This window comes from Denticeps clupeoides, chromosome 3, assembly GCF_900700375.1.
Source record: "Denticeps clupeoides chromosome 3, fDenClu1.1, whole genome shotgun sequence".
Lineage (NCBI taxonomy): Eukaryota > Metazoa > Chordata > Actinopteri > Clupeiformes > Denticipitidae > Denticeps > Denticeps clupeoides.
Genome location: NC_041709.1, coordinates 14,942,098 through 14,969,428, shown reverse-complemented (window position 1 = coordinate 14,969,428; position 27,331 = coordinate 14,942,098). Strand labels below are relative to the sequence as shown.

General features: G+C 40.6%; 1 protein-coding gene across 4 annotated transcripts in view; it reads left to right on the top strand.

Annotated features, from left to right (window-relative positions):
* Positions 1 to 27,331, top strand: part of znf462 (zinc finger protein 462) — a 45,755-nt gene that overhangs the window by 6,421 nt on the left and 12,003 nt on the right. For 2 of the 4 annotated variants that reach the window (XM_028972676.1, XM_028972677.1), the window contains exons 2-8: positions 11,600 to 11,832; positions 12,019 to 17,396; positions 17,525 to 17,662; positions 19,419 to 19,774; positions 20,768 to 20,886; positions 25,903 to 26,088; positions 26,335 to 26,433. In XM_028972676.1, the coding sequence (XP_028828509.1) occupies positions 11,613 to 11,832; positions 12,019 to 17,396; positions 17,525 to 17,662; positions 19,419 to 19,774; positions 20,768 to 20,886; positions 25,903 to 26,088; positions 26,335 to 26,433 (6,496 nt within the window). In that variant the 5' untranslated portion in view covers positions 11,600 to 11,612. Of the gene's footprint in view, positions 1 to 9,919; positions 10,618 to 11,599; positions 11,833 to 12,018; positions 17,397 to 17,524; positions 17,663 to 19,418; positions 19,775 to 20,767; positions 20,887 to 25,902; positions 26,089 to 26,334; positions 26,434 to 27,331 lie in introns of those variants that run through there. The other 2 variants (XM_028972678.1, XM_028972674.1) reach the window with 2 other exon arrangements.

Here is a 27,331-nt window from a genome sequence, read left to right as displayed (position 1 = left end):
CTAAATTTTAACCTATATTTATAACAGGTCTTCTGAGTGTAAGTTTTGAACGTGGGTCTTGTCTGAAAGTGCTATCTCATAGTGGTAGGGTAACGTGAAGGAAGTGCAATCTAGCATCTGTTACTGTGTTTTTTCTGCTATGCTCATTTGATGGAAGTTGTAAGGTATATTGGGCTAAGGGACATCAAGGACACACATTTTTGCACTTTTGAGGATGTAACTACATTCTTGACCTTTGGAGTTGTCTGCAGGTCAGTAGGTTTCAGTGAATTCTATAATGCTTTATAACGATCTACAAATATATTTATTGCTTTAAAATATTATTTCTGTCATGTACATGGGCTCTATTTTGACAGTTGAATGGGAAGTGTGTCGTTGGGCTGACTGTAATGATGGATGAAATAAGATCTATTTGCATACTGCCACAAGTTTACCATGGAGTCCTGGTGAGCCCCCACAAAAGAGCAGGACATCCACTCTGACCGTTCCAACCTTTTCACAAAAGGGGATGCAATAACTCTGGAAGTGTGCTGGAAAAATCCTGAATTCTTTGGAGACGCCTGTTGCTCTGCTAGTGCACTGGAGCAGGACAAGGCCTTCTTTCAGAGGCAAACAGGAGTGGTCTTGTCGGGGAGATCCTAGCGCTCCGTCCCACAGCTCTAACCAAGCCTCTGTCCAAGGCTGATTAAATATTTAAGGACTTGGAAGGAGGTCTCCCCTGGTAAGTTAATATTAATTGATCTCTCATCTTTCTGCCTCAAGTGGTGTTTCTGCAAGGGGCTGGTATGGCTTACATCTATCTAAAGACCTCTTCAGTAATGATATAGGCGAGCTCATTTCATTTTTTGAATTCTTAGCTTAGGCTCCCCTTCATTTTTTAACATTGTCAGATAGTGCAAACATGGTTTGGCTAACACTCAGGAAAGGTTTTCATCTGCTGACTCTACCATGAAGGTCATATTTGTTCAGGTGCCACTGTACAGTAGAAAACTGCACCATCACTCCACAGACTGCTAAATTGTCCTGAAAGACTTTTGCAGTCAGGCATGTATATATATATATATTTATCCCATGAGCAGTTTTTTCAGAATGTTTTTAACTTGACCTCCACTCTTTTTGTTAACTGCCAATTCATCATAACGTAGGAAACAGTTTCAGTCTGGACATGGCTGTCCATTTATTCAGTTATTTATCCTGAATTGTTCTTTATCTTTGGTGGAATAATTGAACCCATGTACAGACAATTGTATGTAAGTACAAGTCATTTGGGAGGTCTGAAAGAAGACTCAAAGTGTCACCCTGATCTTGGGTAGGATGTTCAGGAACAACCCAGTGACCACCAAGGCTAAAGACTAGCATAAGATGGAAACTGCAGGAACACTGGTGCCGCTGTCTACAGTCATGCACTGAGAGGGTGTTGTCCAAGAAAAAAGCCCCTGTTCCAAAATTGCCATATCCAAGCCCAACTGAAGTTTGCAGCTGCCCACATGGACAAGCCAAAGGCCTTCTGGAGGAGAGACAAGACAAAGATTGAGTTGTGTGACTGGGGCTGTTTTGCTGCCAGTGGTACTGGCACATAGCATGAAGTGGATAAAATGACAAAATGCAGGGGACTACCTCCAATTTATTTAACATCACCTCAAAACAATAGCAGGTTGTGGACTATGTTTAAAAGCAGGGCTCATGCCAGGTAATCAACAGGTTTGAATGAAGTCTGAAACAGAGCGGTTAAATAAATATACAGATGTATCCCAGAAGCATCGGGTCAATGTACTTTTTGACAGGAAAAGTTCCTATAAATCTGCATTCGTGGAAATGACTTCATCTACCACAATGTTTGTCGCAGACAGGACCCTGTTTCTTCAGAGTCTCATGTGACGGAACTCATAAAATACATTTGTGAGCAATGCTTCACATGTTATCAAGCCATGACAGTTTCTTTTATCAGGGAAGGGGTGGGAAATTCTCAAGGCGGATAAAACCTGATAAAGGGGAGGTAACTTTTCCACTTATGATGGCATAAGGGGAGACATTCCAGATCAGACAGTCTATGGATCAGGACTATAGAACGCGGTAGGGGAACTCACACAGTGAAAATTTCACAATTGATGATTCAGAGAACTCATATCGCTTTGAAAACCTTTTGATATTTCAAGCAAAGGTGGCCAAACATTTGCACACTGGATCCTAGAAAACAAAAATTTTACAAATATAACAATATTGGTTGCAAATTCAAAAGCATGTCATTCTAAGGCCTTAATTACACTTACTCAGTCTCAGTAACTCACTATCCTTGACCGTTTTGTCCTTAATCAGGGTCACAACAGCCAGGGCCCATCCTGGTACAGTGGGTGCCAGGGCAGGGTGCCAGTCCACCATAGAGCGAGCACACACCCTTAACACACTTGCACCTATGGATAATTTTGCTAGTTGTCTCTGGGTGGTGGGAGGAAACCGGAGAGCCCACACACAACAGCACCTCTGGGTCTTAATAAACATCTTCAAATTATAGGCTATTAGTGATGGCAAAAGTGGGCAGAATTCATGATTGATCATTATCTTAGGAAATCACATTGTGTGCCGATATATAGGCTATAAACTATAAACCATACTGAACATTTTGTTCTGTTGTGGGCACAATATATTAATGAATATATTGTGAATGAGAAAGGGTTCACCACTACAGCGTAAATGAAAGGAATGAAGTCAAGCAAAATTAAGTCTTTTTTTTTTCAACTGTAGAAACTTTTTATCAGTTTGTCCTGTTTTACAGAACGTTTCAGAAATGTCTGTCCTCTGTTCCATTGGGTCAATCCACGTTCTTCAGACCAGTTTGTAACCTCAGCCACATTCTGTAACTGAAGAATTTGCACTGTCAGGGCTGCAAGGAAGAAGGCAAAACTGAATTATTTTGGCCATGCTCCATGGACTGTCATTACCAGAAATCTGGGCTGTGCTTCCTTTGGATGAACTTCAACCATGGAGTCATGTTGGTTAGAATGTGTCAAGTGTTCTGTGTTGTGTGCATGTCTGTGCAAAGCCAATGCAGAAGGAAGAAATCAGTCAGTTTCGAAATGGAGAAGAACATCTGAAGGCATATTCCTCTTGTAGACTGCTGTTCAGTCTTTGTGTCTAAACCGACTTGAACCTGCCACTTTGATCTTGTGGAACTGGTTGTGAGTGCAATAGAAACTGTTGATCATACAGCAGTAGTGAGTATATTTGAATCTTTGTCCAGGTGGGAACATGAAAATGTTCTAGAACTTTTATTTTGCTGAGTTAATCAGTTTGAAATCATGTGCATTAATTTAAAAAATGTCAATTTGTTTATAACATGTTCATAAGATGATGTTGGCATTATAATGGGTCCATTCATATTGCTATGATGCACAATTCCTGTTCGAAGGTACAGGTATGGATGTCTATGTGAACCCTTTGGAGTTTAGTGAGTTTCCTCTTTAAAAATATGCATACAAATGTGTATTACAGTGGTGTGATTTTGTAAGAGTTCCTATAGCTGGTTGAGGCAGGGCTTGTGGTTAGCGGGTACGGAAGCAAACCTGTTATCAGAATGTTGTCAGTTCAAATCCTGAACCGCCAAGATGCCACTGAGCGAAGTACCGTCCCCACACACTGCTCCCCGGACGCCTGTCATGGCTGTGCACTGCTCACCAAGGGTGATGAGTTAAAAGCAGAGGACACATTTTGTTGTGTGCACGGTGTGCTGTGCTGCAGTATTTCACAATGACAACCACTTCACTTTCATAAAGTCCTGGTCTAAAGAAAATGAACTGTTAAAGCATGTATTGTTATGTTGGTACAGGGACTGGCAGATGGCTTTCAAATGGAAGAAATTCTGCCCCGTTGCTTCTCTCCTTAGGAGTGAGTATCCCATAAAGATCAGAGCCAAAGCATGCCAAAGCATTCTCAAATGAGTGATGAAGGACCCTAGGGTGACTGCTGAAGATCTGCAGGCATCTTCTTCCTTTTATAATATCTGTGCTCGTGTGTTTGCAGTAATGGAAACATTGAAAGTGGTGTTTGTGAGAGGTTACCCTGAAGGAGGGAAAACATTGCTCATGACAAGTTTACTAAAGACTATGCTGTACAGTTTGGAAAAATTAGCACAGCTTTGTTATTTCCACCAATGACTTCAAATGTTTTATATATGGTAATGTCAACTATTGGATTAAACAGAAAGATCACATTAACATCTGAAGCCAATTCCAGCAGAGGTCCACACTATCCATCTCCTTTTGTACAATATAGTTCTAGAATTCTACAAAATTCATTTTTGACTGTGGTGTCCGCAGAGGCAGCTTTGCGTGTCGCTGGTCACTTTGCTCAGCGCAGTGAAAGATTGATCTTCAGGCGAATGTGAATTTTGTATGAACCAACCTAGATCTTCTGTCTCTTAGACTACATAAGAATATTTTGTCATATTAGAAGATTCATTGGCTCACCTGCATTTGCTTCTTAAGTACTATAATGCACACGTTTCATACAGTGTGTGAATATTCTGTTTTAGTGGTTATCTTTGACTAATAATTTGATCAGATGGGCATTTTGGTCAGATTTTTCTTAACTCATGACATCTTGTGACATAAATTCTGCATCCTTCACATTATCAGTTGTTACATGAAATTACATCCTTTTGTCAATGCTTTGCACAGTCTAGAGAAATACCCCAGTGAACGTGGCCAGCAGGATCCCTGTGAAGTTAAAACAGTGTACACAGTCTGAGGGCGTCTCAAGACCCAGAGGAGCTGAAACCTCACAGGAACCTCAGCTTGCTCTCTTAGAAATTACACTGATAATCACGGGTGGTTTCAGGTTCTTAGAGAACAACAAAAAAGAATAGCTCCAGTGTGATGAGTCCCCCTCCCGACCACTGGAAAAAACAAACCAACATGAAGTGCTGAAGATTGTAAACGCAACCTTTTTATTGCACCTCTAACCATTTTATTGCATTGTCTGGTGCAAGAGTTGGTGATTAACTTGGCTTTTTAATGCATTATTCATCAGGACCTATTAGCTGCAATAAAAACCAACCTCGCCAGTCATACCTCTACTACACCATGTTGAAAGGAATTAATTGAAGTTGGTGTCCTTTGATAGTCTTATTCACGGATCTCTCAAAATAAATCATCTCAGTACATAATGGTGGAGAGGATCTTGTGTTGTCTTCAGACTGTTCATTTATGCTCCTCCTGACAGCAGTCTGGCTGACGAAAAAATGAGAGCATGAGAGGAAACCGGTTTCTTCTATCTAAACAGTCCCATCTGTGCTACGTAGCAGAAGGCAGAAGTGGGTAGGACAGGGCTGAAGGAGTGTCAAAAAACATGTCTTCGCTTCAGCCTTGAGGAGCACAAAATGGTGGATGACCAATGGCTCTGAGTGACGCTGCAGTGTGGCAGTGAGTAAAATGGAGTCCTGTGTGTGAAAGCAGCGTCTGCCCAGGCTCTGCTGTGGCGATGCAGAAGATACATCTGGCAGCCAAGTGAAGGGATTCCACCAAAACAGGTTGAGCCATGTTGCATCAATCATAACCTGAACCTATTCCATTGCTTTGAGGCTAAAGTTTACTATGATCTTTCCTATTATAATTACATGCATGCATATTTTTTTTGTATTAGGAAAGATGATAACGCTTTAAACAAGCAGTTGGAAGGTTGTTGATTGATGCTTGATTGTTCTTTGGTTGGTCACAGTATCTCACATGGACACATTTAGTCCTTAGTGTTGAAAGGGAAGCGCTTCAAAGGAAGGTTGTCTGTCTTTTTTTTTTTAAGGCTTGAGTTTCATAGAGGAAGAGGAAGCAGTGTAGCTGGCAGGCCAATGAGAAGAAAGAGATGAGGTTATATTAAGTATTAAAGGCTTGCTGGGTAATGTCAGGTTACCATCTGCCGAGGTCTGACTGAAGCACAATCTGACCTTGCAGTTTATGGATTCACAGACATCAAACAGCATATTAACATTTCACTGAAAGATTATCATAATGTAGCTTGTGTTTTTTTAAAGGAACAATTCTACCTGAATGCAAACAGTCATATCAATGTGGTTTTTAATGTTGGTTCTATTGCTTGGATTGTCAAGATTGTTTGATATAATTGAATGTCAGTTAATGTCAATGGTGGTTAATGGTGTTCTGTTTTCTTTAAATGTGTTCTTGACTCTAGAACACCATCAGTATCCCAACAAAGATGAGTATGGTTTCATGTTCCTCATTTGCCCTGCAATTGAATTTCAGAAAATTCTGTCCAGTTTTAATTCAGAAAACAATTGAAATTGTGGACCTGAAAAAAAAATTTAACCTTAAATTAGAAATATAATATATAATTTTAGACATATTGGATTCTTAAGTAGATCATAGGATTGGTCTCCATCAATTCTGGAGAAGAACCAGTTATAACCTTTAAAGCATAGGATCATATGGACAAATATATTTGTAAAGGCCAAGGGCTCATTGTTTGAAAGTCCTATCTTCTTCTTCAGTGGACAAAACATCTGTGCATGTAAAAGATTTTCTGTTGGTTTTCCTAGAGAAGCTTGGTCGTTGGTAAATGGTTGACCTACTTCTGGTGCCATATGTTTCATGAAAAGGATTTGAAGTAGAATGTGTTTTTAAAGGGACTGGACTAAACTTACAATCATGTCAGGCTGAAAGATCAAGGAATCTATGTTATCACCTTGATGATCAATAATAACTTAAAAAAATAAAATATTTCTTTAGTTCAGTACACTGCTCTGACTGGACTGCTTGTATTTCCTGGTTGAGTTACTTGTGTTTATTGGATCATTGTTGGTGGGTAAAATTCTTAGATAAAATTCTTAAAATTCTGTTGAACAGCTGGTTGGATGAAGACTGCAGGTTGTTATATCTATCAGCTACAGATGACCATGTCTCTCTTCTTAGCAATATGTTCACAGCAGTGTGCTAATCTTTGCTTTAAAGTAGAGAGATGGTTATTTCAGGTCCTTGTGTAACCTTTGTCTGCTCAGTGGGGGCACCATTCAAAAATCTGAACCAAAATAACTCCCAAAGCTTTCATTAAGAGGCTAGTTTTGGCACTTGTTTTTTTTTCTGTGATAGTTTGTGACATTTCAAGCACCAAACCTCAATAAGGTGCTAAGTGGTTTTAGGACAGGCCTCCTAGAGGAATTTGGCAACATTTTTCTTTGGGACAGAATTGCATTGAGCCTTGGACCTCTGATCTTAAGCAGGACTTGCTTTGGGCCTGTTCATCTTTGAATTATGCTTGGGGCCTATTGATTCTAATTATATCTACAAGGCAAGTGGTGGTCAAGTGTGGAAAAATTGTAATCATGTCTTGTGGGGGGCATTTCTCAGGGCTCTTTTCTGAATCAGTGTCGTCCTGTGTTGCAGTACTCTGTGTCATAGCTTCAGCATTGCCTACTTTGCTCAGGCTAAATGTTTGGTGTGAGATAATAAAGATTACTGCATGACCAAGGGAATCCATGAAATGGGAAATCCATCAACAACCCTTCTAAAAATGTCCTTGTTTGCCACTGAAACAGCCTTGAGACATGGACACCATACTGCCTCTGTGGATCAGACTTATTTTTCCATCACTTTCACTTTTCTTCACATCCCACAGTAGCTTATTTGGATGGAAATCTGGAGAATTGGGAGACCAAGTCAATGCCTCAAACTTCCTCAAATCATTATTGAATGGCAGAATACTTTGTCCTCCTGACAGAGGGCTCGGTCATTGGGGAATACTGTAACAATGTTTTGTTTAGGGGGTGCATGTCGAGATAAAATACCTATGAATGGGAAGGTCCAAGTAGAACATTGCCTAAAACCTCACACTGTCTCTTGCAGTTTGCCTGTTTCCCATCCCTTCCCAGTGCAATGCTGGTGCCATGGCTTTCCCATGAGATAGACATGATGTAAAACAAAATGTCTACACCTCCCATTGCTCTGCCCATTTATATTGTTCATTGATTTTTGTATACACTTTTGGGGTTTTTCTTATTTTAGCATCTCTATTTAACCCAGTCAGTATAGTACAAACACTTAGAAGAACAGACAAAAGCAACATTTTAGACAAACCCATTTAATTATCAAAACAAGGTTATCTTATTATATTATTCAGAGTAGGCCCTAACAAATTTGGCGTCCTAGGCAAGATTTTAGGTGGCACCCCTCCTGCTAGTGTGGATTTACTCTCTAGAAACAGAATAGCTTTCTCTTAGAAATTATTTTATTTAAATAAAGTAATTGCAAATTTAAAATACTTAAAAAGAAATACAAAAAAATATGAACTTGAGCTTGTTGACATATAAAAAAATTACAAGTGCTCTCAAGTTTTAAAGACAGGTAAGAGTGACATTCCACTAAACCCCATAACCACCACCGCAGGTGTTTCATTAATACTTATTATATTAGTGTTGTTGTTGTTATTAATTGCTCAGATGTGTGGAAGAAATTATTTATCATTGTCATTGTTTCAAACAAAGTGAATTTGCTGAGAAGCATGTTGCATACTGTGCCTCTGGATGGGAGATACAGAAGGAGAAACCTTGATATAATAATGCAATTAAACAAGAGGATATAACATCTCGTCTTGTCTCTTCTCACTCGTCGTGAAAACAAAGAGAATTTTATTCTAGTATTTATTTTGGACACCATATTTAGTCTAGGTATTATTCGTCAAACAATATTACATGATATATTTTGTTATAGTTATCATCATCATGACAAGAATTTGCATCTTGTCTTCATCACATCAAAAAGGTTTGTTGACGAACATATTTCATCATAAATTTCATTTACAAAAACAGCACTGGGTAATGTTCATTTTTGTATTCCTGAAATTGGATCATTCAAGCCCATGATTATTGTGGGCTAACATTCTTTCTTTAGTTTATTTTTTTGTTTGTTTAATTTATTCATAGATTAATTAGGACATTAATGAATCTGTCTGAATGATTAGACGATATGCATATAATTCATAAGTAATGAGATTCTATGATGGTTTATTAACAATATGATTAACATATAATCGTTTTCATTCTTTTGTAGTTTTAGTAAGTTTTGATATGATTTTCATGTTGTGGCAAATGAAGTGAGAAAATGTCTGTCAATGAGTTTCAGTCTTGATCTTCAGTTCCTTTTATCTATTGAACATAATTCATGGTTTAAAGAGATGAATAGTCTGTACAGTACTGTTAAAGAACTGTTAGAATTGTCACATTCAAAGTCAGTTTATTTTTATCTGTATATTTCTTGCCAAATTAAAAGGGGAAAATCTGGTATGAAACAATTAAACCATGATCACCTTAGGCCCCAGCAGTGCATTCTGATGTTTCTTCTCAAATTCTGGCAGTAGGTCAGACATTTATTAGACATCGTGTTTTGTGTTGGTGTTCCTGGAGAAGCTCAGAATTATCAAATGAAAAAATGCTATTTCATGGTGAAAGTCTATTGGTAATCTGTATATACCCCCAACCCAACTTCAATGCTCAGATGGTGGACCAATGGTTGAGGACAAAACCTCTGTACTCCTAATCAGCTTAATGCTGGCTTATTCCAAGGCCCTCTTTCAGATGAGCAGCTGCTGCCAGCAAGTTTGAGTAGAGGGTGTGACTGCTGGCAGAGCTTGTCGATGCAGAGAGACCGGTTGGTGATTAACAAATGTCAGTAGACTTTGGAATCTGGGGAGCCGAGTCAGATGGCTTTGTCCTCTGTGTGTAGAGAAAGGTCTCCCAGGTGGCTGGATCATGCTGGCAGTCTTTTTTCTCTGTCTCCTTGTCTCCCTCTCTCTCTCTCTTACGTTCCTTCCCTCGCGCTCTTCACCCCAAGGCTGCAGATGTTTTCTAGGCTCAAAAAAAAGGGAAGTTCATACATGCATTGCATTTTTAGACCCCCTTGTGGAGCTTAGTTGGCAGTTCCTAAATGTATTTATTTATGAGTTGGTCCTGAAGAAGGAACTGTCCCTCTGACCTTTTTCAAGGACTCCAATATTTTTTTTAATCCAAAGATGTGAGAGATACTGTTCCAAGATATGAAAGGGCTAAGGCAGGCTGGCAAGCTTGAGGGATTTTTTTTTCTCTTTCGCTGAGCTATGCAGGCAGAGGACTTGGGTACAGTACATCTGGCAGATAGATTTCTGTCAGCAGCTCTCCAGTGACTGGGCTGCCTGAGAGGAGGATCAGATCTGTGGGTCCATGTTGTGCACAGGCTGAACACCTAAGCTCACATAGCTCACTCCTAAAATGGCTGCCCTTGAAGCTAAAATGATCTTCACAGCCTGTCAAAGTGTTGCTGAGCAGATGAAGGCCATACAAATTTCAGCCCCATTGTTGTAGCCAGCCTTGAGTAGAATTCTTAGGTGTGTAGATCAGGCTGGCTTTGTTTTGCTTTTTCTCGTTCTTCCAGTCCTTCCCCTCCCCCTTGTGAATTAATTTGATATCCATGTTAAGGATCTTAGTACAACAGTGTCTTTTTTTCCTGGGCTCTTCTTAACTACCAAAATGATGAGGGTGGGGCAGTTGATGGTACTTGCAACTTGTTCTCAATAGTGCATCAGACATTATTCTCTGGGATTCTGTCTGCATTTTACTCCAAACTAGACTGTGCCACATAATAGGTAAGTAGTTCAGGACAGATATGTACAGAGTACAATTTCGGTTACAATGGTGTGAAAGCATGCTACTCCTTTGTATATGTTTGTTAATCAATAGAAGCCCCTTTCAGAATTCACAAGTTCAGGATGGGTTATGGTGCTTTATCTTAGCAAGGCTGAGGGATTACACAGAACTATGCTGATTTAAAAAGTAGTGTAGACCATTAATCCTCTTTCCATCTCTGCAAAAGATTTGTGTCCCTGGCACTCTGAATTGTGCATGAATAAAAAAAAAACTGATTGTTAGGTTTCATTTAATTGTGATCACTTGTCTATATGAAGTTGTGAAGATTATGGATGATAGTGTTTGCCAATCTTTCTCCTGGAACATCCACTGGCAGGTACAGGAGATTATTAATAGACCAGTTTTTCTGGCAGGTTGAAGACCATCTGGCACAGGCTAATCTGGCACTATGATTGGGGAGAAACTGGTCTTATAGAAACCACCAAATGAAGTGCAACACAGCTCCATAAAATGTCTTACCATTTTTGCATAGTATGTCCACAAGAGACCATCTGACAGTAGTTTTCTCTGGCTGGATATTAAGGACAGGCATTTTGATTTGAAATTTGATAGTCTAGTAGATGTTATAGATTGGGGGAATCAATTGTGTGAAATTATCCGAGATAATTGATATTGAGAAAAGGCGTGGAGGGGTTTTAGGTAGGTTATAGGAAAGAAGTAAAGCCACCTCAAGACTGATGGTTTACATAATCCTACACTGCAACCTCAATGAGGTCCCCTCAAATGAGTCCTGTAATCCCCCCTCAACCATGGTTCCTTGGACCAGCTACTGAAAACAACCAAAATCCTTTATTTTACCTCTTTAACTTATATCAATTCTTCTGTGTTTTTTTGACATTTTATCTGTTACTGAGAGATGTACACTGAGGTCTCTTTTTTCTTCTTCTTTCTTTTCCTTGCCCTTTCTGTCTAATTGTCCAGGGATTCCTCGGTGATGGAGGTGCTACAGTGTGATGGCTGTGACTTCCGTGCTGAATCATATGATGAACTTAAGGCACACATACAGGATGTCCACACAGCTTTTATTCAGCCCACAGAAGTTGGTGATGGAACTCCTAGGTCTGGTTCTTTGAACTCTCTCAGTCAAACTGAAGAAGATGATGAAGACTTAGGCACCATGAATAATCATTACAAATCCACACATAAAGACTCAGGTTTGTTTCTCTATTTACTATTTTGTTTTTTTATTTCGCCACTTTAAATCAGCTTATACTTGATGGGTGTGTGTGTCCCTCATAACCTTTAGGTAGACTTTATCTAGCCACCCACATGAACGTACGAAATGTTGCTACAGAGCCAGTTAGACATCTTTGTGATCTTTCTTTTGTTTTTAACTGAAGGCCTCCACTCCTTGGACACAGCCTTGGGGCAACTTTCCAGTTCCAGTCAAATGATATTCAACCAGTCGGTGAACCAGCCAAGCAAGCCTGCAAACCAGTTTTTCCAGTGCAGGTTCTGTGTCCGCTACTTTAGATCTAAATCCCTCCTCAATGAGCACACCAGGAAAATTCACAGAGTAATTGGGACAGCGTCACTTAGCAGCGAGAACTTGCCTTCTTCTCAGATCTCCAGGCATTCTAACTACAACGTAGTCATACAAGAAGGTCTTGGGAAAGTGTTTTCCTGTCAGTATTGCACATACAAGTCTCCTCGTAGAGCCAGGATTTTAAAACACCAGAACATGTTTCACAAAGACACTTTGTTGGATTCTCCAGGGTCTCCTTCTGTTATGGAGACCGAAGCCATGGCAGAGTCTGATGCCCTTTCACCTGAAGAACAGTGTGATGAGGAAGTTCCAGAAGACATCATAGAACATACCATTTTAGACTCCATGGTCAAGCGCCTTTCCAAATCAAGAGGTAACTTAACGTGTGAGTGGTGTGGGTATCAGACCTTGAGAAAAGAGCGCTGGCATGAACACATGATTAAAAAGCATCGCAATATGTTGAAAATTATGTCCTCACTTAAACAAGTAGAAGGTGATGGGAGTGCTGGCTCCTCTAAATCGGATTCTCCATCATCACCCAGAAGTACGCCAACTTCTAACCTGATATCGAATGACCTGAGTGGTAATGAAGATTGTGGATTCAAGGAATCTACCGGAAGTCCGCTAGTTAAATCAACAGCGTATCAATGTTCACAGCTTTCAGCAAAGGTCCCCAACAGTACAGGCTCTTCTATTTTGTCAGAAAGGTCAACATTTGTCATGTCTGATATGTCAAACTCTGCCAACAATATGGGCTCCACTGTGCTTGAAGATTCTAGGAGCAGCTCAGATGATGAACTGTGTGACATGGATGATCCCAATTACACAGACTCCTTGTCAGCTGAGGATTCTACTAAGCTGCTTCTGTCAGAGGAGGATAATAAAATGCTTGAGACAAAAGGTATCCCATTCAAACGACACATGAACAGGTTCCAATGTCCCTTTTGCTCCTTTCTTACCATGCACCGCCGTAGTATCTCTCGGCACATCGAGAATATACATCTTTCTGGCAAAGCAAAAGTATACAAGTGTAATGAATGTCCATTTATATGCACTAGTCAACTGAAGTTGGGTGCGCACAAGCAGTGCCATGCTGCCTCGTCTTCAGAGTGGGACACTATGGACCTGACAAATGAAAGCCCAGGTTCTCAAGTTGAAGCAACAGAGCCGATGAATGGAGGAAATAGTGGCTCCAAAATCAATGGCAAAGAAGCCATTGATTCTAATGAAAGCAGTCAGCAGAACCCTCATTGCTGTACACTGTGCAATTTCTCTACCACCTCCCTGAAAGGACTGCGAGTGCACCAGCAGCACAAACATTCTTACTGTGATATGCAAACAACCAGTAAGGAAGTCTCATCAAATGAGCAGCTTGACTCTGAATCAGAAATGTTTAGCACATCTAACTTTGTACAGAAAACTCAAACATCGATTTTGGGATTTTCTTCCAAAAAGCACCTTATTGGCAAAACTGCAAGAAAGTCCATTAACGATTTACCTTTGGACCTATCCCCTGTCAAGAAAAGAACAAGAATTGATGAAATTGCCAACAATTTACAGAGCAAGATTAGTCAGAGCCAACAGCAGGAGGACCTTGTAATCAATCTTGAGGAGATGGATGATGATGAGGATGAAGAAGGCCACATAGACATCGATAGAGACAAAGATGATTCTGGACTTCAAGGTTTCACTTACAACCTACAACATCTGTACATGAGAGAATCAGGAGAAACCACACTGGAGAGGAGTGCCGGAAAAAGGAAACAGAACTTCCAGTCAAAACGGGCTAGGAACATTCCAATCCAGGTAACTCTGTCTGATGATGAGGATAATGAAAACATCTACTCTGCAGAACCTAAAGATTTTCCAGATCAGAGCAGCCAAGATAGCAGAGACACTTTTCAAGAGGCAGTTGAATACTCAGAAGAACAAGGGAACCTCTTCTACTGCAAACACTGTGACTACCAAAACAAGTCTGCACGTAGTGTCAGCACTCACTACCAGAGAATGCATCCTTACATTAAGTTTAGCTTTAGATACATACTTGATCCAGAGGATCAGAGTGCCGTCTTCCGTTGCCTTGAGTGTTACATTGAATATACCAGTTTTGACGACTTGAGCCAGCACTACATGGATCATCACCCTGAGGCAAGCAACGTCCTGAACTTCAACCAGCCTGACCTAGTGTACATGTGCCGCTTTTGCTCTTACACCAGTCCAAATGTACGTAGCCTGATGCCCCACTACCAAAGAATGCATCCAACCGTGAAGATTAACAATGCAATGATCTTCTCCAGTTACATGGTTGACCAGCCCCAGAAAAGTGCAGAGTCTCAAACACTAAGAGAGATATTAAATTCAGGACCCAAGAACTTTGCTTCTTCCACTCCAGTGTCAAGGTCACCCTCTAGTCCAGCCCTCAAAAGTATATCCAAGACCCCAGAATCCAGTGTGGAATCCGAAACCATCAAAGAATCTGTAGGTGGGAATATTGTGGTATATGACTGTGATATGTGTTCCTTTGCCAGTCCCAATATGCACTCAGTACTGGTTCACTATCAAAAGAAGCACCCAGAGCAGAAGGCATCCTATTTCCGAATCCAAAAAGCTATGAGAGTAATTTCACTAGACAGGAACCAGTCCTCAAGCAGTTCCTCCTATAATCTCCCTAATCTTTCAAAATCTTCAAACATCATGCCTCTGAACTTAGATGATGAAGTGTTCTACTGTAAGCACTGTGTTTACAGCAACAGGTCAGTGGTTGGTGTACTGGTCCATTACCAGAAGAGGCATCCAGAAATTAAAGTAACTGCAAAGTATATTAAACACGCGCCTCCTACTCCTGCACTGCTTAAACTAATGGACGAGTTGCAAATTGCTCCCCCAAAGCAGTTTCTGAAACAGCTTAGCAACAATGGAACAGATGGCTCCAGTATCTCTCAGTCCAGAGTAGGTTCAGATAAAGGCGAGGGAGAGATGCTCTTCTTCTGCCAGCACTGTGACTATGGGAACCGTACAGTGAAGGGTGTGTTGATTCATTATCAGAAGAAACACAGGGATGTGAGGGCGAATGCTGACCTGGTACGCAGGCACACCGCTGTGGTACGCACTCAGCGAGAGCGGGCCCAGATGATTCAAACAGGAAGCTCTGCTGCAGCCACCAGTGCCTCTACCTCAGATACAGATGCATCTAGAACACTGAGGTCTCTGAAGTGCAGGCATTGCTCCTACACATCCCCATATGTGTATGCTCTGAAGAAGCACCTCAAAAAGGATCATCATACTGTGAAGGCCACATCCATGACCATTTTACGATGGGCATATCAAGATGGCATCCTGGAAGCTGGTTATCACTGTGAGTGGTGCATCTACTCCCATGCTGAACCGAGTGGGCTGCTAATGCATTACCAAAGACGCCACCCAGAGCACAATGTGGACTATACCTACATGGCAAGCAAACTGTGGGCAGGTCCTGATGCTACAGCTTCACGACAAGGGGGAAATTCTGACACAAAGCACTACCAGTGCAGAGATTGCGCTTATGAAGCTTGTTCCATCTGGGACATAACCAATCACTACCAAGCTGTTCATCCATGGGCCATCAAAGAAGACGAGACTGTACTGCTTGATATCATCAAAGGAAACAAAGCACCTGGAAAAATCCATTCAGCAGTGACCAAAGGACATATTGTTATGTCCAGTTCATTCAACAGTCTTCATGCTGACTGTGAAGATGGCATAGTGGATGTGGTATCTCGACAACATCAAGAGCGACATTCTCAGCTGTCATTTACTACAACGTCTATTTCAAACAACCCCTACCAATGCACTGTATGTCTCTCTGAATACAATAGTCTTCATGGGCTCTTGACTCACTATGGCAAGAAACATCCAGGGATGAAAGTCAAGGCTGCTGATTTTGCACAGGAAGCTGACATTAATCCAAGTTCGGTTTACAAGTGCCGACACTGTCCGTATGTGAATTCTCGAATTCATGGAGTTCTCACCCATTACCAAAAGAGACATCCTTTGGTCAAGGTCACAGCGGAGGATTTTGCGGATGACATAGAACAAGTGAAAGATCTGGCAAACGAAGGGGATGAGAAGTGCAAGACTCAGAGACAAGGTTATGGAGCTTACCGGTGTAAAATGTGTCCATACACCCATGGAACCTTGGAGAAACTGAAAATACACTATGAGAAGTATCACAACCAACCTGCTTCAGACATGTTTAAGCCAGCTACTATGCCTTTTCCTCCCATTAAAGATGACCAGCTGGCTGAATGCAGTGCAACAAGTGTTTCAGAAGTCCAAGAAGTGTCTGGTTTTGACCTCACTGTTTCACAGTTAGACAAAGTAGAGAAACATACGATATTCAGGTGTCAGCTCTGCAAATACTTTTGTTCCACAAGGAAAGGAATAGCTCGACACTACCGCATCAAACACAACAATGTCAGGGCTCAACCTGAAGGTAAGAACAATATGTTCAAGTGTGCATTGTGCTCCTATACAAACCCAATCCGGAAAGGCCTAGCAGCCCATTATCAGAAGCGGCATGACATTGATGCTTACTACACACATTGTTTGGCAGCTTCCAAAACATTGAGTGAGAAGCCTTGCAAGGTCACTCTGCCGCTGGGATCAGAAAATGAAGGTTCAGGGATGAGTGAGGAACTGAAGCTGGCTGTGGACAGAAGGAAGTGCTCACTATGCCCTTTCCAGGCATTCAGCAGGAAGAGCATTGTCTCACATTACATAAAGCGTCATCCAGGGGTCTTTCCCAAGAAACAGCACTCGAGCAAACTTGGGCGCTATTTCACTGTGATCTACCCCAAGGAGCCCGAAAAAACTGAAGTTGCAGAGGAGAATGAAGTGCTTGAGGTCAAATCAGAAGATGGTTTTGAGAAGGATACAGAATGGCTGCCTTTTAAGTGTTTAAAATGCTTCAAACTATCCTTCAACACTGCTGAACTGCTCTGCATGCACTACAATGACTACCACAGTAATGATTTCAAGCGTGATTTCATCACTGTGCCAAGCCCAGCTCAGGGGGTGTCGGACTTCTATCAGTGCGCACACTGTGAGCTCAAGTTCTTGGCCCTCCCAGACCTCAGCAACCACTTGATGAATCACAACGAGGAATTCCAGAAGCGAGTGACAAGACACGAAAGAAGGAAACAACTCCAGAGCAAGCAGAAAGGAGCTGAGCCAGCAGAATCGAAACAAGAAAAGGTACATTTAGATTAGATTAGATTTTTTTTCCATTTACGTCTGGGAATAATGACTTTTAAATATGTCAAATTTGGTTTTGAAATATTGCCACATAATAGTCTTCCTCATCTCTCTCTTAATTGTTTTAGCAAGGGACTGATGAGGACAAAACCCCAATTGGCTACAGGTGCAACTTTTGCGTGGAGGTCCACCCAACACTTAGAGCCATTTGCAACCATCTAAGGAAGCATGTGCAGTACGGAGAAGTGAAGGAGGGCCATGTGAAGGTGAAAGGACTCTGCTTTCTTGAGTCATGTCTGAATAGACTGGAGCCGTTTTAAGGAAGAGAAAGTGTTGTTTAAATGTCACATGCACCTGGCAGGCTTTGAAAACATGCTTTTCACTCAAATGACACTTTTGCCTAAGACCAGTTTATTTCTAGTCTATCTAGCAGAAATGTTTCTTAAATACCTGAGCTGCCATAATACAATACCTCAATCTTTGAAAAGGCACTTTAAGTGAATGGACAAAAGATACAGTAACTTGGAAGACTGGTTACTTGTGAATGAATGTGGGGCTAAATGAGATGTTATTTGTGACTTGTATAGAGTTTGAATATATTCTAAGAAATGAAAAACATGCCTTTAGACAATGACATTAAGTCTAAAGCACTGGATATCAAGGTAAGGGCCTCGCAGTTTTTAAACTATTTATGGTGGTAATGCCCAGTGGTCAACAAACATTAGGTCCCGTAAAGTCATTGGTTCTTAGTCCAGTTTACTTGGTCTGTGGGGACCAGGCTTTCAATTACTGAATGGAAGCCATTTCGGAATGCAATTTCAGCTATAAAAATAATTGTAAATTGTTTTGTCAAAATGTGCTTGTCCCATTTTTCAGCTATGGAGAATGAATTTTATAGGCCCTTCATCTGTCTTCATCCTATAGGAAAAAATGGCTTAGCTGATCTTGTCGTGTACGCCTGTAAGGCTATAGCTGTGAGGATGGCATGTAGAAAATTTGTATTCCATAGAGAATTTGGGGTCTCGGTGTGGGGGCACCAGGGGCAGGATTTAAAGCTTCACTCCAGACAGAAGCTAAAATGATTCCCCATTTCTGCAGGCCACACACTGCTTGCAGTGGACACCAGGGCCAGAACCCTGTCACTTGAAATCTGAAGGCGATGTTTATGCAAATTAACCTAAAAACTAAACCGTATTGGTTTCAGTTTGACTTTTAATATGTATTCATAAAGAAAAATACTGATTATTATGTGGTTTCTGAGAAATGTAATATACTTGCTCAAAATGAAGTCTGCTTTTTTTTTGCCAATTATGCTGTGTCCTTACTTTGAGAAAGGTATGCTACTGGCCAGAATGGGCTGACCATGCAGGACTCATAAGTCCCGTGGAACGACATGCATCTTATTTATGGACCTATGAAGTGCAGGGTCAGGTCCACAGTCTCTGAAATAGTACATTTCCTGTGGGTCATAAAAAAGGCAGACTCATCGTCTCTCAGAGGCACAGGAGTCACTTTGTTCTTTCCCAAGTTAAGGAAGTTGAAAGCCCGGGACCTGATTTTGATTTTGGGGCTTTTTAATATACATTCCCCTAATCATCTCCAGTCAGCATACACATGCATCCTAATGTAATGATGAGGAGGTCTTTTTGTTTGTACCAAGTGGGTAGGCCATTCACAAATGGAATGCTGTCAAAATATTTTAAACAGCCACAGTCTCAAACTCATGGGTGGTAGTAGTCTAGTGGTTAACACACTCGCCTATGAACCAGAAGACCTGGATTCGAGTCCCACTTACTACCATTGTGTCCCTGAGCAAGACACTTAACCCTAAGTTGCTCCAGGGGGACTGTCCCTGTAACTACTGATTGTAAGTCGCTCTGGATATGGGCGTCTGATAAATGCTGTAAATGTAAATGTAAATGCAGTCTGTAAAATGGGTTTAATTTTAAAAAGGACCTCCAAACCTCTTGCTATGAACAGTGCAAACTTGTAAGGCTGAAGGCTATTTCTTTCCTTTAATAGCAGGAAATGACAGAGGTGCCGTTGGCTGTTCCAGAAGAAAGTATAGCCAATGGCTATGTAGAGGATAGCATCTCTGTGGAGGAGGCTGTCTCTGTGGAGACAGACAATGAGCCAGCCATTGTGGCCCCTGTTGCTATGGAGACCGAGGGAGAGTCTGCGATGGAGGGCACGCCCATGGTGGTACCCGAGAAGGAAAGGCTGGTGCGGGGACACCCCTGTACCCAGTGCGACCGCGTCTTCATGTCCATGCAGGGGTTGCGGTCTCATGAGAGAAGCCACTCTGCCATGGCACTGTTTAGCAGAGAGGATAAATACAGCTGCCAGTACTGCCAGTTTGTCTCTGCCTTCAGACACAAGTAAGGAAATAAAAATGTAGCATTCATATGTTATGTGTTGATGTACACACAACGCACTAATAGAAATCATTTTTGTCTTGAGTTGCTTTGCAAGATTAAATAAAAAAGAAAGATGCACATTATCACAAGCAAGGCCATTTGAGAACCTCTGTTGCATTGGAAGAGTAATCTGTCTCATCCTGAGCTAAGAAACTCATCTTTGTTGATCTCCCTTGTGTAATCCAATTTAACTGGCTGTTCTCTGACCTAGAAAGCATTTGCATACTTCACCAGAACAAGAGTAAAGAGCTATTTCCTCACATTCAATCCATGAGATTCAGTGGACTCTTTTGAACACTGTGTTTCTCTGATAATCTCTCTACATCGTTTATATACATAGTAAATACGGATTTGGTGCAGATTGTTATGTTTAATATGTGCTACACAATTCTATGTAAGATTTATTTAGCATATATGATGTTTTGATGTTTACCACATGATTTGAAATCAGGTTACGTAATGAATGTAGCATGAGTGAACTGCAAGCATGAAGTCATGCTTGTACTTGGCATGCTTCTGCCATGGGAGTTTTCATTTGCAAAGAAGTTGATTGCCTCCAATCAGCACAACATGCTAAAATTTCAGTAGCTTTGTGTGGCAGGTACTAGGCAAATTCTAAGAAAAAGAATTAATACATGAGGAGAGATTGTCTCTGTCTGGGTTCATCTCGGGTGAAAAATCACATTCCACCAGAACAAAGACTCCAAGTATGCATCCAAAGTAAGACTGGAAAAAACTTTGCAGCTGTGGAGCGGGAATGTCCTTGAGTGGTCCAGCCAAAACCTACTTGAGACTATGATTGAGAAGCTATCATGAAGGTTGTGTTCAGTTTTTTTTTTTAGAAGTTGAACCAGTCAAAATATGCCAATTGAAGCAGCCTTTGGCTCAAGATTTTTCTGTGTCTCTCAAGCAAAGAGTTTCCTCAAACTGTTTCATTCTTTTTCCCTGTCTCAGTTTGGACCGTCATGTTCAGTCTCACCATGGTCATCACAAGCCTTTCCGCTGTAAACTCTGTCCTTTCAAGTCTGCATACCTGAGTCGTTTGAAGAGCCATCTCCACAAGGCTCATGCAGGTAACAATATTTTTTTAACATCAGCGCTCTCGAAATATGTTTTTAAATTCCACAAACATTCAAATGCTATACTTTCTCCCAGAACCTGTCATGATGTATTACCTTGTATTTACATAAAGTGTGCATATGGAATTCATATGTAATTGACATTAAATGATTTTTTTGACAACATTATGTTAGACTTTTTCTGTTCAAGGATGTTGTCACTGGGAAGCACAAACGTACTGAGAATTATTTAGAGAAAAATAGTTTACACTCTTTAGACACTCTTTATGTAGTGATGAATAGACCACTGGAATTGAAAACCCAGGATGAGATGAAAACTGAATTGTAACAAATTACAGTGGGACAGAAACTCATTATAAAATCATAAATGCTGTCTTTTTACTTTTATACTGGGTACAGAAAAAAAAATTAGATGTTTGAGTCAGAATAATAATTCACCATTTGCTTTAGATAAACCATAACCATCTACAGCATGTGTGTTCATTGTGATAAAAACACAAAGTGCAGTCTGAAATTATATAGTTACCTATTTTTGGGTATTGTGTTACAGAATGGCATAATTAATTTTTTTTATATGTGACAAAAGAAACTGATTATTCTAAATGAACCATGGATCTATCTTTTTTTTCATTTTCATAGCAAAACGAAACTGTCAAAAAGTATTCTAATATTCAAAGCTTGGTAAAGCCCATTGAGTCAATTTTTTTTTGCTAAGGCATAAGTATTGTCGCCTTGTCATATGAGCTTCACCTGTGACTAATAAGGGATCAATTAGGTCTCAGGGGTGTATAAAAAGAACCCCAAGATTCATCCTGAGAATAAAGTGTTGATTATCAAGAGGCTGAAGACCCGATCCACTGCTGATGTGGCAGACCCCGCAAGACAACTGCTCGAGAGGACCTTTGGTTGGCTCGAAAATCCAAGGCCAGACCATTTTCCACCGCAGCAGAGCTCCACGAGACCTGGTCAGCTGAAGTCCCTGTGTCAACTAGAACAGTTTGTCTGATTCTGTCTCAAAATGGCCTCCATGGTCGAATCAGTACCTGGAAGCCAGCACTAAACAAAAGACAATTGAAAAACCTTGTGGCATTTGCCAAGGCCAACAGCCTGATAAAAGGATGGACGCTGGAAAAATGGCAGAAGGTGGATTTCTGTTGAATTACACCACAGTTGCTACAAATATTGCAGGAGACCTACTGGAGCTCGCATGGATCCGAGATTCACCCAGAAAACAGTGAAGTTTGGTGGCAGAAAAAATGGTGGCAGAAAAAAGGTCTGGGGTTCCATCCAGTATGGGGGTGTGTAAGAGATCTTCAGGGTGGAAGGCAACATCAATAGTCTGAAATACCAAGAAATCTTAGCTACCATTTATATTCCCAACCATAAAAGAGGCCAAATTCTGCAACAGGATGGTGCTCCTTCACATACTTCCATCTCTACATCAAAGTTCCTCAAGGCAAAGAAAATCAAGATGCTCCAGGATTGGCCAGCCCAGTCACCAGACATGAACATCATTGAGCATGTGTGGGGTAGGATGAAAGAGGAAGCATGGAAGACGAAGCCAAAGAATATTGATCCATTCAGGAGGCATGCAAGACTGCTTTGACTTTGCTATTCCTGATGACTTAATCTATAAATTGTATGAAACCTTGCCACACCAAACGGATGCAGTCCTTCAAGCTCATGGAAGTCATACAAGATATTAAATTTGGATCTCACAGCACCACTACTTGCAGTAGATTTGTTCAATTTCTGTATAGGCCATAAATCTTTTGTCTTGCCAAAATGTGACCTTTCTGTCTTGATTAAATGATAAATCTTTTTTCAGTGAAACAAATTCATTTCAATGCATTAAACACCATTTGGTAGGGTTTTAGCTTTTCATTTGAGCTATTTCTAACACCAATTGATTAATTAAAAGTCAGGTTAATAGCAGGTGTTTCGACAAAATAGATAAGTGACTAGACGTTTGTCAGGGACTGTATTGGAAGACCCAGCCACAACACATCTCCAATGCTCAATGCATTTTTAAATTAAGCAACAGTTGAATCATTGTTCTGCAACCTCCTGTTCCTTTGGAAGTCATATAATGTGATACAAAGTAAAGTGGGTGCTACTGAAGGTGTCACGGTTTCAGATGCCGGCATGGAAATGAAGGAAGGATGCAATTGCTCAACTTATACACATAAAGGGGATTTTTTACAAACAAGGAAACAAAGCAGGCATGGTAAAACATAACACATGCAATGACCCGATGAAGACATGATACACGCAGAGGACATTTATACAGATAACAGCAGGTGCAAACACTCAGAAAATAGGGTAAAAACAGTCCAGTAGCTGGGACCCAGACGAGAAGGCGGTGTCGGGGAGTGAATAAAATTAATTGTCTAGGTGTATATTAGTCAACAGCCAGTACGCGAAATCAAGAAAAATGACCTTCTTATTGTCTGACTTACTACAACTACAACAGAGTACAAAAGATTGTATTCATAGTTGGGGGGTCCTAGTGAACCAGAATTGATCACTTCATCGATGATAACATGAAAACACTTTGTAAGTCTCTCTGGATAAGGGCGTCTGCCAAATGCCTTGAATGTAAATCTTTGTGAAACGAGCAAAAGAACGTGGTTTTCAGGGTGTTGTCAGTGTGCAGTCATTATTGCCTAAGAAGTGGTCCAAAGAAGGACAATTTGAGAACCAGCTACAGGGTCATGGTTATCCAGGGCTCACTGGTTCAAATGGGCTGTAAAGGCTAGCCCGTCTGCTACAATATGCACTGCTGCTGTAGCACAGATTGCTGTAAACCTTGATGTCAGTCGTTATTGAAAGGTTTAAGAACACACAGTTCTTAAAGTTTGCTGTGTATGGGGTTACACAGCTGGAGGGTGGTAAGAGCACCCATGCTGACCCTACAGTGGGCATGTGGGCGTAAAAACAGGACCATGGAGAAGTGCCAGAAGGAGACTTGGTCTGTAGTTTTTTTTTTTCTGAGAAAAGAACACAAGCTGGAGGTTGTGTAATGCTTTGAAATGTTTGCTAGGAAACATTGGCCGATGCATCTCAATATTATTTGCACCACATACCTAAAAACATGCACACAATGTTTGCCCCTGATTGCAGTGCCCTTTTTCGCCGGGATAACATACCCAGCCACATTGCAAAAATGATTCAAGAATGGTTTGAGGAACACAACAACAAGTTGGAGTTGTTCGTTTGGCCTTCAGATTCCCCAGATTTCAATCCGATTGTGCATGTGTGGAATGTGCTAGAAAAACAAGTCTGGTCCACGAAGGCCCCACCTTTCAACTTATGGGACTTAAAGGATCTGCTGCTAACATCTTGGTGCCAGATACCACAGCATACCTTCAGTGGTCTTGTGGAGCCAGAGCTTCTTGTTCAGATGAGAGAGACCTTGTCGGAATATTAGTTCTTTAATGTTGTGGACAATGTATGTGATTAAAAAATGTGTGGGTTTGTATGTAGTTAGTTAATACTTCACTATTTTGATGTTTTACCTTGCGTTAGAAACAGATAAATGTCCTTTGCTTTAACACAAAAGACCTGAAAGATCTGAAGGTACACATAACCTGGTAAACATAAACAAGTCTTTTCTCATTTTCTCACTTGGAAAATGAAGTCTTAAGCATTGAGAAACATTCATGTGCAGTCATCTCTGCTATGAAACCCATAGCTTCTGACACTTTAATGCTGCTTTTCTCCTTATGGTGCTAAAGTCATTCAAGGGCAGAGGTGTCTTCTTTTCAGGCCTGGCCATGTGAAAGCTTCAACACAGTATTGAGACAGTAGGATCAGTATGTCCTTGAATCATATGTTTTTCTAATAAAACTTAAAGGCTGAACTGTTGCACAGAAAAGAGTCCTCTTTGTGTGGAATGCTTCTGTAAACTCCTATTCAGCTGCATGGTCCACTAGCGTTTGGATGCATGCAGTAAGAAGAAAGGCATGTCTTCGTGCTGCTTTCCCTGTAACACTCTACATGGTTGCCAAAGCATTCAAAATATTCAGAGCATCGTGATCATTTCACACCAAGATGCCAAAGGTTCTTTGAAAATTGCGGAAGGGCATTAAGTTGCATGTCCTGTACCGGGACCTTATCTCCATCCTGTTTCTCCCCTGTGTGACATATTCATTCATTCAGCCTAGAAGTGTCAACCTAGAAGCATGGCCCAAAATCTCCCCAAAATATATCCAAAACATATGCTAATGTCAAAAGAAAACAAATGTTATGTTAGAGACATCAAGGCAATTTGGTACTGTGACCTTTAACTGAACCAATTGGAATCCTTCCCAACACACAGTAGTACAATGACAAATGACAGTGACAATACTGCATCATTATTGCAAATACTTACTGCTAATCTTGCATTTTTTTAATTATATATTTTATAATGTATTCAAGTGTATTTGCATGTGCAGAATAATATTTGTAATATCAATACAGATCTCAGAACTGTTTTTAGAGCTGCTTTATGAGCAGCTTGTTAGAATTAGCTAGAAAGCATCCAGGATTACTCACATTGTACATGCACAAGACTTGCACAACCTTTTTCAGTGAGACTTGACAACTCTTATGAAAATTATAGAAAAGGAACATTCAATGGTTTGAATGGTTTATTAATCTAGAGACATTTGCTACTTTTGGCCACAAGACGGCAGTAAATTACTAAATGAATGCAACGCATAAGGCAACAGATGTGTATGGAACATATGTTCCACGTCCATGTTGGTATTGTTTTGATTTATGTCTAAATTTTTTTTTGCTTCAAATGACCAAGTACTACTCACTTTGCTTGCTATGTTGGCATTGCATTTATGCAATATGTTTCAGAAGTATCCATTGAAATTGTATTAAGGTAAATTAAATTGTATTAATAATTAAGGTGCAGCTTACCTAGATTTAGCTGGTACTGGTACACATTAACGTGCCATTTTGGGGGGGATACATCTGCATTCACCTCTGTCTTTTGTTTTCCTTTTAATGCTCTAGGGGAGAACACATATAAATGTCTGTCCTGCTCCTTCTCCACCATGACCATCAGTCAGCTGAAGGAGCACTCTCTTCAGGTTCATGGCGAGACACTCACACTCAACAGACTTCGAGCTGGAGCAGCGTTACGAAACCCCAGGCAGCCCTCAGGCAGCACACCCGTGACCTTCACCCCAGAAGAGGAGGGTAAGAGGAGGAAGTCACACAGTCTGTCTTCCTTTATCAGTTTTCACCATTTTGCTGACATGTCTCGCACATTTTTGACAAAAGACTCTGAAATCTTTGGAATTGCCTGTTTCCCATATGAAGTTGTTCTAAAATGTGGAGCTAATAATTGGTAAAGGCAGGGAGGTTAAATTATGTCTCCCCAAAATTACATGGATAAAAATTTTGGAATTTCCTGATTCAGTTTAGAAATCATTGTTCCCACAGCGACTGTAGGCTGTCCAGACCCAGTGGCAGTCATGCAGCCCAAAACCTTGATGCTCCCTCCAGAGTCCTTTACGGATGAGACCAGTTTGTGGGATCTTGGTACGCAGCATTTTCTTTCTTTCTTTCTTTTTTCCTTTTTGGTCTTTATGATGAAATGGTATACAATAGACACTGAATTAAATTGAATACTTTTACCGGTGAGTACTTTTTTTGGTTAATTGAAACAGCACATCAGGGTGCTGTGCCATGATGCTTCAGGTTCCTGAATGTTTAAAAATTTTTAAGTGAATGTTTAAAAGTGTGGAATCAGACTGCATAAATCAGATGATGACCATACAGACTTTTACGATTCTGCCAAATTTCTGAAGTGGCTAATTCCAAAGTGTGAGCTCTTTGTCATGGCTTTGAAACAATTGACTTCAACTGAGGTTCAACTGAGTTCTACCTGCTTTATACAAGCTTGCCCTTGGAGTGAAACTACCTCAGAGAACCGTCCTGGCATTTGAGCTTTAGAAATGCCACCTTACTTCCTAGACGCTGTCAGTTCTATGGGCGTGGCATGTGCATGTGGCATTAGTTCAAAAAGCTTGTAACTGATCCCATTAGAGGTTTCTTTTTTTAACAGTTATTGTGAAAAGCCTATTGATTGTCAACGCCATTACTGTGCACCACACCATACCTCATTGTTTTAGCTAACAAATTTAAAAGTAGGTCTATAGTTATCACATGTTATTTCTATTTTATGTATACTTCCAACAAGCACTACCAAAACATACCTGGCAGGTATACGGCATCCAAACTTCTAGTATACCGCCTTCCTCTCAGTAATGCGGTTTAATTAAATCATCACATTCAACTTAAATCTACTATATCTTACTACTACAATCAACCTATCTTCCATTTTTGTTTCAAAGCCCACTTTAATGGTTTGCTTTTATTGATCACAGCACACAGAGGCCAAATTTTAACAACGTGTAACTGACTGCAGTGAGCACAG